The sequence below is a fragment of the Cibotium barometz genome, chromosome 2, assembly GCF_041138505.1.
Source record: "Cibotium barometz isolate CiBa-2024 chromosome 2, ASM4113850v1, whole genome shotgun sequence".
Taxonomy (NCBI): Eukaryota; Viridiplantae; Streptophyta; class Polypodiopsida; order Cyatheales; family Cibotiaceae; genus Cibotium; species Cibotium barometz.
In genome coordinates, this window is record NC_141047.1 from 36,345,055 (window position 1) to 36,362,617 (window position 17,563).

General features: G+C 39.5%; 1 protein-coding gene across 2 annotated transcripts in view; it reads left to right on the forward strand.

Moving 5' to 3' along the window:
* LOC147641004 (uncharacterized) overlaps positions 1-3,594 on the forward strand; it is a 48,560-nt gene extending 44,966 nt beyond the window's left edge. For both annotated transcript variants that reach the window (XM_086817157.1, XM_086817166.1), the window contains one exon: positions 3,254-3,594. In XM_086817157.1, coding sequence (XP_086673283.1) covers positions 3,254-3,258 — 5 coding nt within the window. In that variant the 3' untranslated portion in view covers positions 3,259-3,594. The remainder of the gene's footprint in view (positions 1-3,253) is intronic.
* Positions 3,595-17,563: the final 13,969 nt, after the last annotated feature.

Genomic DNA, 17,563 nt, shown 5'->3' on the forward strand with positions numbered 1-17,563 from the left:
TAACTCATGGAAGGGTTGGTGATCGTGGTGAGTTAGCTGGGCTCATGCAAGGGCAATGGCTCTAGTGAGTACAGCATTTGGATCCAGCATGGGTGGTGCCCATGGTCGCGATAGTTTTTGTGTACAAGGTGGCAAGTTGGGAGATTTAATCTAAATCGTCGCGCACAAGCATTTGCCTGTGAAGTGCACTTGCGTGTGTAACTTGTTTTGTTTGCTTGGACATTGCATGGTATTTTACCTGTGAATGTCCACGGGCATCAGGAACGCCTGGACACCCTGTGGACGCGCGTGTGCACACCTGTTTGGGACTAAGGTGATGAATTTTATGTGTTTCGTAGGTGGTAAGTGTACACACTCAACCTTATTTAATTATTATTTCTTTGTTTACTAAAGTCCATGGTTGTAGGTACTAGGTTCACATTCATTAAAGTTTGGGCGGACAAACTTATATTTTATAAGAGTGTTCACTTCGAGCTGGACTATTTTAATGAACCAGGACCAATTATGAGGTTTGGGCACTCGAGCACTGGACCAAAAGCCCACGAATTGCTAAAAGAGACCAAGAAGTTATTTTTGACATCCATGAGTTGCTTTTCTACGTGCTTGGAGTGTGGAGCAAGCTAAGGGCAGCCAAGAGAGCTAGTCAACTGCTTCTCTAGAGAGCACATGGGCTGTGGACAGCAAAGAAGGGAGATATGAAGCTGGCCGACTACTTCTCTTCTTCTCTTTAGTGGTGGAACAGAGTACAGGTGGCTGGTCGACTGTTCATGTACCTGCAGCAGAGCTGGTTGAGGACTACTACTCTCCTCTCTAGTGCTGGCCGGGTTGTACACAGGCTACAGGGTCCAGACAAGTCGCACATAAACTCCATAGGGCTGGTCGACTTTCTGTATTGATTCTCTTTTGGCTGGCTGTACAGAATAACGAAAATCTCAGCCATACTTAATTGGTTTCCTTGAGATGGAACAGACACAGGTTGTGCCAGGCTTCAACACAGCTTCATGGGATGCAAAACGATTGGTCTAAGTGTTGTTTTGGCCTGTTTGGAGCTGCTGAGTTGCACAATCGTGTGGACAGCCGTGAAACTAAGGAACAATTGGTGACTGTTAAGCCCAGGTTGGTGACCAAGGGCTTGGTTTCATTGGATAGCAATTTGGCCTTGGTCGGTGACCGAGGGTTGGCTTTATTTGGACAGCAGTTGGTGACTACTTTGGCCTTGGTTGGTGATCGAGGATTTGTTTTCTCTATTGGGCAGTTGGTGACTGCCTTGCTTTGGTTGGTGACCGAGAGCTTGTATTGTTTTGTTTTCCATAGATTTGGATAAATCTGGTGCTGGCAGAGGAGTGGAACTCCTGGGCACCCGCATCTTGTACAAGAGAACACTCTGTTGGTAATAAAGATACCTGGGGGTGGGGGGTGGGGGCTGGCCCAACTTCAGCCCCTATTGTTGTGGCATTTGCAAGATTATCTTATGTGGTTTCAGGATGTATATGTACCTGATGTATGTGATAGGTGTGTTGATTCATGCTCATGTTGTGATGGATGTTGAATGTATGCTGTGATTTGGGCCACTAGTTTTTTGTATTACACGTGCCCGCTTGTGACACTAGGTGATGTCACTCTTTTGAAGTATGTAGAGTAAACACGGAGCTTGCTTTGGGGCTCTGATATCAATTGAGAGATTTAGTCAGCAAGCTATGGCGGATGGAAGTAGTCCATTAGGACTGTGTACGTGTAGAGAGGTAGAGAGATGCAAGTACGTGAAAGTAAGGGACAATGATTGCACAAGATAAAATGATTATGGATATAATTGATTGATGTGATTGAAAATGAAGTACAAGACTTCGATTATTTAGGCCTTTCCCAGTACCAAACCATTTGACCTTTAGTTAATGCAAGCTTATCCACCCTCCTAAGAGGTGGTACACACACAGACACCCACATACACACCACAACCCTTTAAGGGGCTGTTCACACATATAAGATCCCACTTATCCCAATTCTTTGTTTTTAGAAAATCTCCCGGATATGGGATTTTGAGGCACAAACCTTAACACATCGGAAAGCGCAGAACTGGAATCCACACACTGGCCATAAACAGGCGTGAGAAACTGGGATCCTAGACACTCGAATCCACAAACTGGCGATAACAAGCGCAAGAAACTGGGATCCTGGACACTTGGATCCACAAACTAGCCACACATGAGCACAAGAAATTGGAGAGAACCATTCGGGTGGCCAAATGGTGACATCTGGGGTCAAGGGATTGTGAGGTTGAGTGTGTCGTTCACCGATCCTGCTGGAGCTGAGGAGTGGTCATGATTTGGTGAGGGCCAAAGAAGTTACTTCTCTGGGTGGAGGCTTGGATGGTGCTGTTACTTCTCTGGGTGTAGCCTCATCAAGGCCACTTGGTGACAATGCAGCTTGAGCAAGTACAGGCCCAAATATATGTGATCTTTGAAATGCATTACCTGTGAGAAAGGAGCAAAGCTATCCGTGAACAAGAAAATGAAATGCATTACCTGTGAAAAGAAAATGAAACCTCTTGTGTATGTCGTAGTAAACTGGGCATGTGAACAAGTAATGGGGGGAAGGAAAAAATGGAAAAGAGATGGGGAAGGAGGGAGGTGGCTGGGGATGAAAGGTGGAATATACACTGAGGCAGGGCAGGAAGGGCTGTGAAAGGTTGCTGGTGAGGGGGAGGGGGAAGGCAGGGGGAACTGGAATGACCCTAGGGCAGAGGCAGATGACAGGGCACACAGGCCAGGGCGGGGTGTGGAGTAGGGGGTGGAAGAGCGCACAGGAGCAAGGAAGGGCGAGGAGGAGACACAAGAGGCGAGGAGAAGGGGGTGTGATGGCAGGAGGGGAGCTGCAGATGAGATGCACGAGAAGGTGGGGGGGGGATGCAGGGTGGCTCAAGCTCTCAGCAGTGATACTCGCTAGGTGAGATGCTTATGATCAATCTCGAATGGCCCTCTGATCCGCATTCCCAGCCATAGCCCTCACATCTGCAGCCCTTCTTTATTTTTAAGTAACCTGGTAGTGAATCACACGGCAGCAGAGACCTAGGAACTTTCCCTTGATTTCAGCCAGGGTTCATCTTTCAGACAGGTTCTGGGATTGACTTGGGTTGTCCAGTAAACGTTGATAGGCTTGCTATTGTTGAATTACATGACGTGAAACCATATTTGGTTCAATATTTAAGTGCTTGAATGAGGGGATTTTCCTCATGATTCTATCTTTATGTATGCAGCTTAGTCAAGTACCTCAGCATGGTACATAGAGCTACTTCTGAGCGTGGATGGCATGAGTGTGGATGTCATGGCACTTCTTTATGCCATGCGTGATGACTTTGATGGTTCAAAGCGTTTGAATGACTCACATGAAGCTTCCTACTACAGTTGATATTGGGAATTAACGTGGGACTTCCCATCAGCCTCTGTTACAGTTTTTACACAATCAGCATAGGTTGCCAACTGTTTCTAATTTTATTGTGGAGGCAGTTTTACAATTCAATCTCTGTAAATGTTTCATCAAACTAATTTTGTAAGTTGTTTTTTTACATAGTTTTAAGAATTATCTTTTACTTCTGAATTGTCTTGTCTAGTGTAGCAAGCACTGTTAGCAATGTGTTTATACATATATTTCTTCATGGCTTTACACATGGTACTCAAAGGGGATGCAAGAAAGTTCTTGTACACACTTAGTTCCATATCCAATTTACATCAATTCAAGAATTGATATTTCAAGTTATAGAAGCTATTGTAGGTTACAGTCTGACATAGTATAGGGCTCCTACTTCATGCTCATGTTTGCCTTTCTGCATGTTTGCATGCTTGTGCATGGGTTGTGCGCACATGTGCATGTGTGGTTGAGAGAGAGAGAGAGAGAGAGAGAGAGAGAGAGAGTCATGCAATGTAACGGAAAGTAAGTGTGTAGCTATTTGTAAATGTCTGGTCGTCGTCGTTGAAACAGTAACCTTTTCTTTTTGTGAGAATAGAGTAAGGATGTTGACACATTCCAACAAGGGTATACAAATATTATTAAAATCTGGGCATTTTAAAAAGGTATAGTGCCTAGTCTTATTATCCTATGAAGTGTACCTTGCATACCCTCTCCATGCCATCATTCCATTGCCTTGCCTCACATCTGAAATGATGAGAGTCTACTCAAGGCCCAAGGGTTATGTGAATTGCATATTGTGGCATTGGCTGTGTCAAATACCAGCGTGTTTCAAAATCTGGGCATTTTTGTGAAGGTATATTGCTTATTAGTCTTCTGCACCTTATGAAGCGCAACTTGCATTTCCTCTTTGAGCATAGTTTTACCACGCATGGCCTTGCTTCACATCTTCAGTCATGGGACTTGACTCAAATTGCATGGATTGTATTGCATTTTGTGGCACTGGTGGTGCCAAATATTGGCTCATCTTATATTCCTGTATGCCAAGGAGAGTTTGTGTGTATGAAGCGCAATGTTGGTCCCTAAATTTTTGGGAAGTTGTCCTTGCTATGAGGTGAGATGTTCGTACCTACCCGAGGAGCAACGAGTAAAGAAATTGGTACGCTGGACGTAAAAAAAAATGAGAAAGCTTTTACTGAAACGTTCAAACATCCATCCAAGTAGATCTTGAGATGTTCCTCCACACTCCATGAAGGTCGATATGCATATCTGGAGCATTGGAGCATCAAGAAGGTATTTCTTGTGAGGCCAACTTTTGATCTCGTCTTGATCACATATGTTCTCAAGTGCATGATATGCATGTTCCTTGCTTTTAGCCTAGGCATCAAATATATTAGTCAACTACAATTTGAAGGTACTTCTACATGTAGGTGTTAGAAGGTGCTTGCCATTCTGATGGGTGATTTTGGAAGTGTATTATTGGAAGAGGCCCTTGACGGTATTTTTTGGCTTGATTTTTCGTTTGCTTGCCCAATGTTTCAAGATAGCCTCCTCATCACATCCTCTACAAAGCAAATCAGGGGAACCACGTTACTAGCAAAGAGAAGGATGCCTACATAATGCATATTCTCTGACCTACTGTAGTCAAGCACAAGTTGCATTCCACGCTAAATGGAACCATGTCAATGAAGTTTTTTTGAAGCGTAGAGATACAGTGTTGTCCTTAGCCTAGTGGGTTCTATCTTGACAGTAGCACTCATGCCTCTTAAAATGGAGGTATTGGGTTTGAATCCACCCAAGGTGAAAGCAACAAGTAGCAGCCCATTCCTAGGTGTCTACTTCCTTTTACAAGCTAGTGGGTTCTCTTTTGACAGTATACCTCTTGAAATGGAGGTATTGGGTTCGAATCCACCAAGGCCAAAGCAACAGTTAGCAGCCCACTCCAAGGTCTCTACTTCCTGTCACCAGCACTCTCAAAGTTACCAGATGGTCAATAGTGCTATGTGCACATCAAAAAACTTGCTTGCTCGAAAGAGCCTGGCACATCTAACTATGATTGTTTTGCAGTTACGTAAGTGAGACTTGTTCAGTGCTAGCCTAATTAAGCCATTTTCTCGTTTGTGTAGAGGTTTAATCTATAGAGGTCATGGTCCATAAAGATGGAAATTGGAGTTTAAGGGGTTTCTGATGATGCTCAGCCCCTTATATAGTGGAAGAGAAGAAAATTCTACCCAACGAAATGTGGTAACATAGCTACAACGTGTGTGGGCAAATCAGTTTATGTTCTTATCTGGCATGCCTCTTGTGAAGAAGTGAGATGGGAAAGGTGGCACTACTCATGACAAGTGAGAAACAAACTTCTGCTCTCGTCGAGGAGAAGAATCACGCCATGGTTCTTGCAGAAGCCTAGTCTTTGCTTTCATCAGGCTCTTATCTTCCTCCTCTCTCTCTCTCTCTCTCTCTCTCTCTCTCTCTCTTGCTTGGCCTTTTTGATTTTGCAGGTTCAAGGCTTTAGTCGAACATTCACCAACGTCCCTACACTTCTTCAGCAACTGCCTGTCGCCCGCGCTGTGCTGTCAAATAAAAACGTAGAAAGCGCATGTGAAATGGTTTTCTCTTAAATCGTTTTGGGTTGTTTTTGTCTGTTTTTGGGTTGATTCCTGCACAATAGACCGCTTTCATGCCCATTTCTTTCATGCACTTAGCACCGTCCTCTGTAATGCGTTTTAATTTAATGAATGTCCTCTGTGAGGCGTTTTAATCCTTGTGGATGTCTGTAAGACGTTTTTGATCTTCATCCTCTCTGCAAATTGCTATTTAATCTTAAGTCTACTAATTTCAAGAAATTGCATCTTACACTATGCAAGAATTAATCTCTTTCTTTCAACCAAGACATCACTAGTAGTTAAAATCTCAATCAGATGTCTCTCGCACACACAAGAATTCGCAAACTAGCATGCCTTCTAGAAACAATCCTGAAGGAACATCATTTTTTCTCATCACTCACTTTGGCTCCCCTTTCTAGAGGGCATGAATTTTGAGTTTGAACCTGATCTCTAATAATGAGAATGTAGAACAAATCTCATGTTCTAGACTTGGTCTTTTAAATCCCAATAATGAGAACGTAGAACACATTGTCATCTACATTAAATCCCAATATTGAGAATGTAGAACACATTTTATTCTACATTTTATGTTATAAATCCCAAAAATGAGAATGTAGAACAAATCTTGTGTTGTTAGATCCCAATAATGAGAATGTAGAACACATTGTAATCTACATTTTTATCTTTTCATATCATCTCAATCCAATGGCTCAATCTTTTGTAGTAGTGCTGAGAATATGGTTGCAATAGTAAACAATTTATTGTAAAAGAATAATAGCAATGTGTATCTCTAGTCTAATCATATGATTGCACATTTAATATAATGATCATGAGTGATATATATCAAAACATCAAAATCATGGAACATCCACATTCTATGCATTTGCTAAGGACGCCATGTGATGGAGCTGACATCCCTCCTCAAGTTCAATACCGTCTGAGAATAATCTCAATTACATGATGCTGAAAAATGAGAGAAGTTTTTGCATGTACTGTGCCAAATCATCCCCGTCTTGAGAGCATCATCCTTCCTTGAATGAATAGTGATGCTGTAGATAAATCTGATCTCAAAGGCTTTGTAAATATATCTACTAAGTTGTCCTTTTTATTACCCTGATGCAAAATCAAAGGAGTACTATTTCCCTTATAAAATGCATAATTAAAATTAAAATTGCATAATCAAAATATGGAAATCCATTTACATTCATTAAATTCCCATCGATTAGCAATAAATTGAACCTACACTCCCATATTCTAATGTATATCTAGCCTAGTAATAGTGAGGTAGATCTTGAGAAGCTTGGAGTTTTGCTTCCTTATTTAACTAGCTTATGATCAATTATGTTGAACTTTTGCAAAATGCTATGTAGACATTTTTTCTTGGGAACTGAAAGTAGCACCTTGAGACCTACAAATTCGAGTGCCCAAACAATAATGAGATAAGATCCTTGATATCAAATTTAGCATGCAAATTAGTTTCAAGCTTTGCTATTAAAACATCATTACTTGGCTGCCATGAGTAGATCATCAACACAGAAGAGAACAATGATAATTTCATTCCCATCATGTTTGTAAAATAAAGAATGATCATCCTGTGATCTCGCAAAATGAAAATGTGAGAAGTACCTTCCAGTACCAGCGTCTAGGTGCTTGCTTTACTTCATAGAGAATCTTCTTGAGCTTGGAAACCATTGCAAGCTCAAGAAGTTGGTACCTTCCAGTACCAGCTTCTAGGTGCTTACTCTACTTCATAGAGACTCTTCTTGAGCTTGAAAACCATTGCTCTTTTCCATGCATGACATAACCTTGTAGCTATTACCTAGAAGCTGGTTCTAGAAGGTACCAGTTTCTAGGTGCTTGCTTTACTTCATAGACACTCTTCTTGAGCTTGCAAACCATTGCTATTTTCCATGCATGACTAACCTTGTGGCTGTTCCAAGTGAATATCTTCATCAAGATCATCATTTAAAAAACCATTTCTAACACATCCATATGATGTACATTCCATTTGTATATTTGAGCCAAAGACAACAACATTCCAATGCTATCCATCTTGACCACATGAGATTAATTCATATTGTTAGATAAAATCACATGCTACTAATCTAGCCTTAGATCTATCAATTGATCCATCATCATCATCTTTGACTTTATAAAACCACTTGTAACGTACTTGTTTCTTGATCTTCCAGGCTGAAGTGATAGTTGGATTTAATCAACAAAAGGATTTTTTTGTAGTAAGAGTAGAGAGTTGATTAGGACTTGAAGAAGTTGGGGTGGTGAGTAGCCATGAAATGATTATGGATAGGACCTAGAAGAGTAGTTATATTGTGAGTATCCAACCATAAGAATCTTCCTTGACTTTACATCAAGATTTCTTCTATCATCATTTGGTATATGTGCATAAGCTAGGCATCCAAATATCCTCAAATGTGAAATAAGAAGTTTTATTCTATGCAAAGTCCCCTTTTTGCTGAGGGGTATGTGTGCATATGCCACTTGCCTATAAAAGATATGATTCGTGCAAAACCTATAAAATGCATGGGAGGTCCTTTATGTATCTCCCAATTTGCTTCTCAATCTATGATTTTAAACTTTTAAAATAAATCAAGGCACAACAAAGGCATCTGACTTTTTAGAAAGAAAATAATTCCAAGTATACCTACTGAAATAATCCAAAAGGGTGATAAAGTAGTTAAAACCGACTATGGATGGGATGTGAGATGGTCTCTAAATATCCAAATGAATGAGGTCCAATAATGGACCTCTTGATATAGATTCACTATGATTGAATCTAGCCCTTACTTGTTTGTCCTTTATGTATCTCCCAATTTGCTTCTCAATCTATGATTTTAAACTTTTAAAATACATAAAGGCACAACAAGGGCATTTGAATTTTTAGAAAGAAAATAAATCCAAGTATACCTACTAAAATAATCTAAAAAGGTGATAAAGTAGTTCAGACTGACTATGAATGGGATGTGAGATGTTCTCTAAATATCCCAATGAATGAGGTCCAATGGACCTCTTGATATAGATTGACTATGATTGAATCTAGCCCTTACTTGTTTGCCCACTCAACACACTAAACATTCTTTCCTCACAAGTTTTAACAAAGGCATTCCAAATATCCTAATGATCAAGGATCCATGAGTCCACGTGAGTAAATAGTCTCCTAGTCATAAATTTTATAGGCTATGGATAACATGGTGAGGGGCCTCCAATTAGCTAGGATATCCTTCTCCTCTCTTTTATGAATTAGTTTTATGACTCTCTCATTGATGGATATGTTGAGAAAAGCAACGTGTGAGAGTGCAACATGAATAGAGTAAGGGAAGGAGCATGCATATTAGAAAAGGATAGACTAAGGGTAAATTGGCAAAGGTTGATTTGTATGGTCATTTGTAAACGATGAAGTCAAAGGTAAAAAAGGTAGCACATGGAAAGTGCAAGGGAGGAGCACATGTAGTGTGAGCATTTATGGACACGTGGTTGGCACAAGGGCGCACACATCTTGTGAGATGAGAGAGCTATAAAAGGATGTACTTGGATCAACTCTAATGCAATGAGATTATCTTGGTTTATGCTAAATCATCATCATTAGTGTAGCCTAATCTTATCTTGCTTATTATTTAATTACTATGCATAATCATGATTATCATCGTTTTTGATCCTCCACGAGCTCAACCATGATTGATTTCTCAACTTGGTAGTATCAGAGTTATAACCCCTCTCTATCAATTCTTAAGCATACACTTAATTAGCCCTTAATCCTCTTTTAAGCAAAAATAGCTGCTCTCAAAATTTGCTCAATTCTCAAAATCTGCTGGTTTCTCAGTGAAACAAACCATCTAGGCATCTTGCTCTACCCTTAAGCTACTCTCATCTCTCAACAGATTTTGTAAATTTGTCACATTCGAATGCTACAAGAAAAACTATTCAAATTCCTTTTAGGGCAAGCTTCCTCACATCAAGGCACTTTTAATCACCAGAGAAATTGGGCCAATTCGCTTTCTATCATGTACAGTCCGCCTGTTTCTAGTCCGCCAAGTACTTTTGCTAATCTGATAAATTAGACGAGCACACTTCAAATCGGTTAAAATTCTCTTAGGGTTACATCAAGCTTTTGCTATGAAATTATTGCTTAGAGGAGGCACATGAAGCAAAACAAAAGCCTGTAGAAAATTGCCTCCTCCTTCCTGACGCGGCTACGAATCGTGACAAATCCCTTGAGGAGGTGAAATAGCGTGCTTAGGGCTACATGTGGTTTGAATTTGAGCTCAAATGACTGAAGAATGAGTGAGAAGTGAGCATTTACTTATTTCTGCAAATTTTTAATTAAGTTACAATTAGAGTTGAATAACTTGGGTTTCTCACTAGTTGAGGCATCAAAGTTCACCTTGAGGAGCTTCTAAACATCTATATGAACTTATATTTATTTTGTCCCTTGTTTGATCATTGAATTTCATCCTCCAAAAGGCCCCAGTTTTTGCACCAAAACAGTGAGCTCCTCTTGGAGTTTGGTGATTAATCTCTGTATTAGCACTAATTTTTTCATCCAAATCACTTGTAATGAGATTAGAAATTGACCTTGAGTAGTACTCAAGTATTAAGACATTCTCAAAACCCTCGATGACTACTTCATTTGTACTTGAGAAGTTTAAAGGGGAGTCATTTCACACATGGCAAGTTAAAATCAAATTTATGTTAATGAAGGATGAGCTATGGGGCATTGTGAATGGAAGAGAAAGGTGTCCGGAGGATGAAGGGGCATTGTGAATGAAAGAGAAGGTTAAGCCAGAATGAAAAAGGATTAGCTATCATTACACTAGGATTGGGAGATGGATTTATTCATCACATTGCATCACAAGATACATCGAAGGGTGCTTGGGATGAGCTAGAGAAATTGTTTGGGGCAAAGCAAAACAATTCAAAAATAAAATTAAAAATATAATTTTGGCTTGGAAATTAAAGATAGTGAATGACTTTCAGCACACCTTAACAAAATGAAGAGCATATCACAAAAATTGGCTAGCATTGGGGCACTAGTAAAAGAAGAGGATTCCATAGCCATATTGTTAAAAAGCACCACACTTTAGGAGTATGGACCCTTTGTGGCTACCTTGAAAAACCTCCCAGATCCAACCATTATAGGAGTGGAAGCATAACTCATAGAAGAAAAGAAGAGGATTCGAGGGAAGACAAATCTATCTACATCGAGTGAGGAGAAAGAACTCTTCTCAAGAGAACCAAGACTGAGGACAAGAGAAGGACCAAGGACAAAGATAATCTGCCATCATTGTGGCAAAATTGGTCATATAGCAAAGGATTGATGGCATAACAAAAGAGCCGATGTAATTTCAAAGAAGGAAGACAATGATGAGGCCTGTCAGGATGGAGGTAATACAGATCATCTCTTCTAGATGATATGAGTTAAGTGTCAAGACAAAGCTAAAATTGTAGCTCATAGAGAAACCTAGACGGATCACTCCAACCATATAAGTATGGAGTGTAGGTTAGGTCAATGTATGCTAGGTGTTAGACCCTCATCACATTGAGGGGAGGTGTTGAGAAAAGTAATGTGTGAGGGTGCAACATGAATAGAGTAAGGGGAGAAGCATGCACATTAGAAAAGGATAGACTAAGGGTACATTGGCGAAGGTTGATTTGTATGGTCATTTGTAAAAGGTGAAGTCAAAGGTTAAAAAGGTAGCACATGGGAAGTGCAAGGGAGCACATGTAGTGTTATGATTTATGGACACATGGTTGGCACAAGGGTGCACACATCTTGTGAGATGAGAGCTATAAAACAAAGGATCTACTTGGATCAACTCTAATGCGATGAGATTATCTAGGTTTATGCTAAATCATCGTCATTAGTGTAGCCCAATCTTATCTTGCTTATTATCTTAATTACTATGCATAATCATGATTATCATAGTTTTTGATCCTCCATGAGCTCAACCATGATTGATTTCTCAACTGGATAGAGGAAGGCCTCTAAACTAAACTGCTTCCTTCCAGACTTCTAATAAGGGGTGGAGAAACCACTCCTTAAGGTTTTGTAAAATTGAGATGTGTTGGGAGCTCATCTAGGCTGGATAGAGGAAGGCCTCTAAACTAAACTGCTTCATTCCAGACTTCTAATAAGGGGTGGAGAAACCACTCCTTAAGGTTTTGTAAAGTTGAGATGTGTTGGGAGCTCATCTAGGCCCAGGATCTTTCCATTCTTGAGAGTATCTATGGTGGTGCTGAGCTCTTATATGGTGAAGTCTCCCTCCAACATGGCACTTATCGACTTGGGGATGAATTTTTTTCTACGTCTGACTATGCGGGCACATGCCTCAGTCGTCTTTGGAGATCTAATAGGAGGGAAGTTGAATATATCAACGTAGTTTGAAGATTATCTTCAAGGGGTTTCAGCTCTGATGCCATCCTTGTTGAGAAGCATAGGGAATCTCTCCTTTTTGTTCTTTTTCTTGATAATATTGAAGATTTTTTTGAATTCCTATCAGCTTTTCTTGCCCACCATGTCCCTTTCACTGGTGTTATAGAGGGAAAAAAAGGTGAATTCCTATCCATGAAACCATCATAAAACCTAGCTGGTTGAGCTTATTTAGCTGCTAAGGTGCCCTACCAACCACCCACAATTTGGACAAGATAATTTCCTCTATCCTTTTCATCGGTGTTAGAGGATTCAAAACTTCTATGATTTTCCATGAAACCATCACAAAGCACTAAGGGGAGGCTATAACCCCCCCCCCCCCCCCCACACACACACACACAACATTTGTCAACAGTCATTGTTTTGCCAAAACTCGTGCCCTTCTAATAGCCCATTTTTTTTACATTTTTGTTGCAAAAAAATGTTGTGGGGGGCCTATGGAAGCCTCCCCTTGGTGTTTTGTAATCATATCATGGATAGTTATATAATTTTTTAGTCCTCTAACACCAGTGATGTTACTTTGCCAAAACTTGCGCTCTTCTGGCAGCCCTTTTTTAAAATTTTTTGATTGCAAACAAATGTTGTGGGGGCCCTATGGAAGCCTCCCCTTAGTGCTTCGTGATAGTTTCATGGATAGTTGAACTTTTTAATCCCCTAACATTGGTGAAAATGATAGAGGAAAGTATCTTTTCTAGATTGTGGGTGTTTGAATCTTCACATATACAATTATCAGAGCATGGTAGGGCAACTTAGCACCTAAATAAGCCTAACCAATTAGATTTTATGAATCTTCTCTATAAATATAACACTAGAATTATGGTAGGGCTTTTTATTTACACCTTTGGCCATTTGAAGCCTTCGGGCTGGCCTCCATGAGCCCTCCATGCTACTTACAAGGTTTACTAGCTATATCAAGATATTTGAAAGGGATCTCATGCACCCCTTATGTATACACAAAGTGTACAACACAAGATAGCATTTGATTATAGTTTCGTTAACCTTAGTTTGTAGTGTGTGTGTGTGTGAGAGAGAGAGAGAGAGAGAGAGAGAGAGAGAGAGAGAGAGAGAGAGAGAGAGAGAGAGAGAGAGAGAGAGAGAGAGTCATACATAGGAAATGACTTTCAAATAATTTCTCACTAAGTGTTAATGTAGCAAAGGAGATTGTATCCAAAACTAGACAAAGCCACCATGCCTCTAATTTGATGTCCATGGTCCATAAACATGGTATATATGTGTAGATGATAAAAAATAACTTACTCAAGTTAAATTTTATAATTTAACTACTTTTTAGATTTTCTTTGCTACCATTTATTATTTTGGAAGATTTTTAAAAGTGTTTTTGTATTAAAAATCAAAACAATTTCAAAAAATCTAAAAAAATCAGGAAATATCAAGGTTTCCATAAGAACACAAGTTTCACCCAAACAAGGCCTACTGTCATGCCAAAAGTAGTGCCCTTATTGCACCCTAAGATTTGGCAAAAAATGGGGACACAAAATGACATGTGGAGGACTTTTCCTTACATTGATGTTGATGGAGGGATAGAATTTAAAAGAATTCCACAATATAAACTTATCATCTATGATGCATGTTTACACTTGACAACCATTTAACGATACACACAAAGAGAGAGAAATTCATCCTTACTTTAATAGAAAAAGTTTTATAAAATAATGGGATTAAGCCTCTTTGAAATTAAATGTACAATGCACTAAACTTAAAGAACCTCACAATCAAAGCGTTTTTCCAAATTAGGAACTTGGATCTTTTTGTCCTCCCTAGGGAAAATACTCTGCACTATAGTGAGTTTACATATTGGGGAAATCAGTTTTATTGCCTCTAACTAGTCCTAAGCTAGTACATATAAAGCATGCTTGTAGTCTTTGGCATAGATACTCCTTTACAATATGTGTGGCATGCACCTTTGTGTATCCAAGCCTCCATTTCATTATGCTGCACATAAACAACAAAATTATCATTGAAATTGTAACTATGGTTTGAATTAATAGAAGGTAGCCCTAACCATTTCAAGCTAATTACCATACAATACCCCCAATCATTCAAACTATGTCATGCTTTCCTTCCAAAACAATTGACTAGCTTAAGAAAAAATTTGATGAAAACCTTGTTCAGTGGAGGCTACTTAAGGTTAAAGGACAACAAGTAAAACTTAACTAAGATATATTAGCCTACCTTCACTAAGTTTTATGATGACCCAAGAATCTGTATCTCCAACATGCTCTCCATTGTTGTCCTCTTACAAGATGAAGAAAGTAGAATGAGAGGGTGAGGTTGGATATGGGTTAAGGGATGGGACATAGACATGCAGGTTAAGGAACAAGTTAAGAGAGTAAGGTTGGGGAGAAGAGTAAGGGATGGGAGAGAGATTTGCATGCTACAAAAGAAGATTAGGATAAAACAGAGAACAAGAGGTTGGAGAGATCATTAGGGGTTTGCAAAGGATTAAGACCTAAGATTAGAAGAGGATTAATTTGTTGCAGTCATGGAGAGCTTGTGAGAGAATAGTATGGCTTGGAAAATTCTTTTTCAATCATAGAATGATTAAGGATAAGCTTTGAAAGAAAAGAATTACTGTTTTGGGAATTCTTTGAGATTTTGGAGGTAAGGGAAGTTGTGGCTAATGATTAGTCTAAATGTGGAAACGAAGTTGGGAGAGTTTTTTGAGTGAGATTTATTGAGAGAATGGTCTTAGAAAGTCATTTTTTCATGTACACATTGGTTGGGGGTAGATTTTTTGCTAAAATAATGGCCAAAGTGAAAAATAAAAAATTCACTATTTTTAGGCTTGTGAATTTTATGTGGAAGGAGGGGAGTTAGGGGCCCACTTGTCTTTTTCTAAATTCAAGGATTTAAGGGGGCCATAAAGGTGGAAAGGTTCAGTTATGATGACCGAAAAAGCTTGTCTTGATGTGATAAGAGAAAGGAAAGAGGTTGGATATAAAATATTCAAAAACAAATGAGAGGGAATGTTTGAAATTTGAAGAAGTAAAGAGGGCGGAATGCTTATTTGTTGAAAAGACTTAAGGGCTCTTTTTGAATAGTTAGTGTGAGAAAATAAGAAAAAAACCTTTTTTATATGTATATTGTTTAAAGATAAAATTTTAGCATAATATTCACAAAATTTGGAAAAGTAAAAAATATATATTTTTTGGGCTTCATTAAATTTGGAAATTTTTGGATGTGACAAGATAAGATTACAAAAGTTAAAAAAGTACATCCACTTGCTTTGAAGCTGTAGAGTACTTGTAGAGAGAGAATGAGAAAATAAAATGATTTTTTCATATACATATCTATTGGGGGGGCGGGGGGGAGAGTTTTTAAAGAAGAAAATGTCAAAATTGTAAAAAATATATTTTTCAAATTTTGAGCCCCATTAAAAAACACCCATCGAGTTAGTGATGTGACAAGAGAGAGGATAGAGGTTGGGGATAAAATAATGGGAGGGAATATTTAAAAACTAGAAAAGTAAAGAGAGAGAGTTGTTTGTATATTTAAAAAGTAGAGAGAGGGAGGGTAATGATTGGGGATCTTTTATTTTAGGCCCTACAAATATGGTAAATTTTAAGCAAGTGAGGGGGATGAAAAGTCTATAAAAAAGAGCCTAGGAATAGGGGTCATCATGGCCTTATTTCCTTAAGCCTCTACATTTTTAGCTTTAATCCCTTAAAATTAGGAATCCTAAGAGGGTCCTTTTTGAGTCCAAACACCTCCTAATGTTGGACATATTCTTAGAAATAATGGGTTGTTAGATAGACATGTTGAATCGCAAAGTCAATCTCCAGAATCGAAAATTTCCTTAATGTCAAGTTCAAGAAGAACCAGGGGATGTCATCTGTGATTTAAGTTAGTTTTGGGTCTTTGGCCAAGGAGCTTCCCTAGGGGTTCCACTATGAGTTTGATCAAGGAATAGAGATGGAGGGGAAGGCTAGAGAGTTTAACCCATACAAGGATCTTGGAGGGCTTGGGTCCATGGGGGGAAATCTGAAGAGCATCTAAAGAGCGAAAGGGGGGAGTTCCTGATCATCCACTCTCTAGATCCTAGAGCGTTGAGGGCCATTACTTCCATGAAAGAAAAAGCAGAAGAAGTTATTTAGAAGGTACTAGGTGTGCTCTACAAAGATGTCTCTAGTCTGCCAGCTATCCCTAATCTAAGACTTTAGCTTTTCAGCTCAGGGTAGAGGCCATAGTAAAGACCAACTAGAGCTCGAGTCTGGCAAGCATGTGACCACTCCTTCACCAACTCAGGTGTGGGAGAGAGATCGATAGCTTGCTTGTAGGGCTTTGTCCATCTTCTTGTTTAGTAGCTTCAGGGGCTTCTTGAGATGTATTCACAACTTGTCCATGTAAATCTTTGGGAAGCTGTGTAGCTTCAGGGCCTGCTTTCTCTTGAGATATATTTTCAACTCGTCCTTGTAGATATTTGGGCAACTGTGCAGGGCCTCCATAGTTGTTAACCCATTCCTAGGGTTAACAACTATCGCCATTATCTTACATCAATGAGTCAAGGTAGATACACCAAAGGTCATACATTCAAGATATGAAGCAATGGTGTCCAAATCTACAACTTGGACAGGCGCCCGTAATGGTCTGATGGAATACTTAAGGTAATTCCTGCTTCAAGAGCATGTGGTAGCAAGTTAGGATGAAGTCCTAAAGTGATGTACTTCATGGATATATTATGAGAGTAGTCATTGTAATAGTATTAGGCCTCTTATGAGCTTAAAGTTCCCAGCCAGCCACAATTTAAGTGAGTGTGAACACTTATGGCCATGTATATAAGTGAATATCTGTCATAATACAAGGATACTCTCCCATTGTGCAATAGAGTCTTGCTCTTGCTAATCTCTTTCTCTCTCTCTCTCTCTCTCTCTCTCTCTCTCTCTCTCTCTCTCTCTCTCTCTCTCTCTCTCTAATGCATGCTAGTGAGTGTGTGTGAGTGAAGTGAGGTGAGAGGAGGGACGAGTACACGTAGTGCAACGCGGTGGTGTGACAACGCTCATGGGAGACGCAGTGGAATTGCTTCTCAAGGAGTTGTAGAGCTTAAAGATCTTGAGGGTTACCAGCTCGGCCATTGGAAAGATCCTCTCGC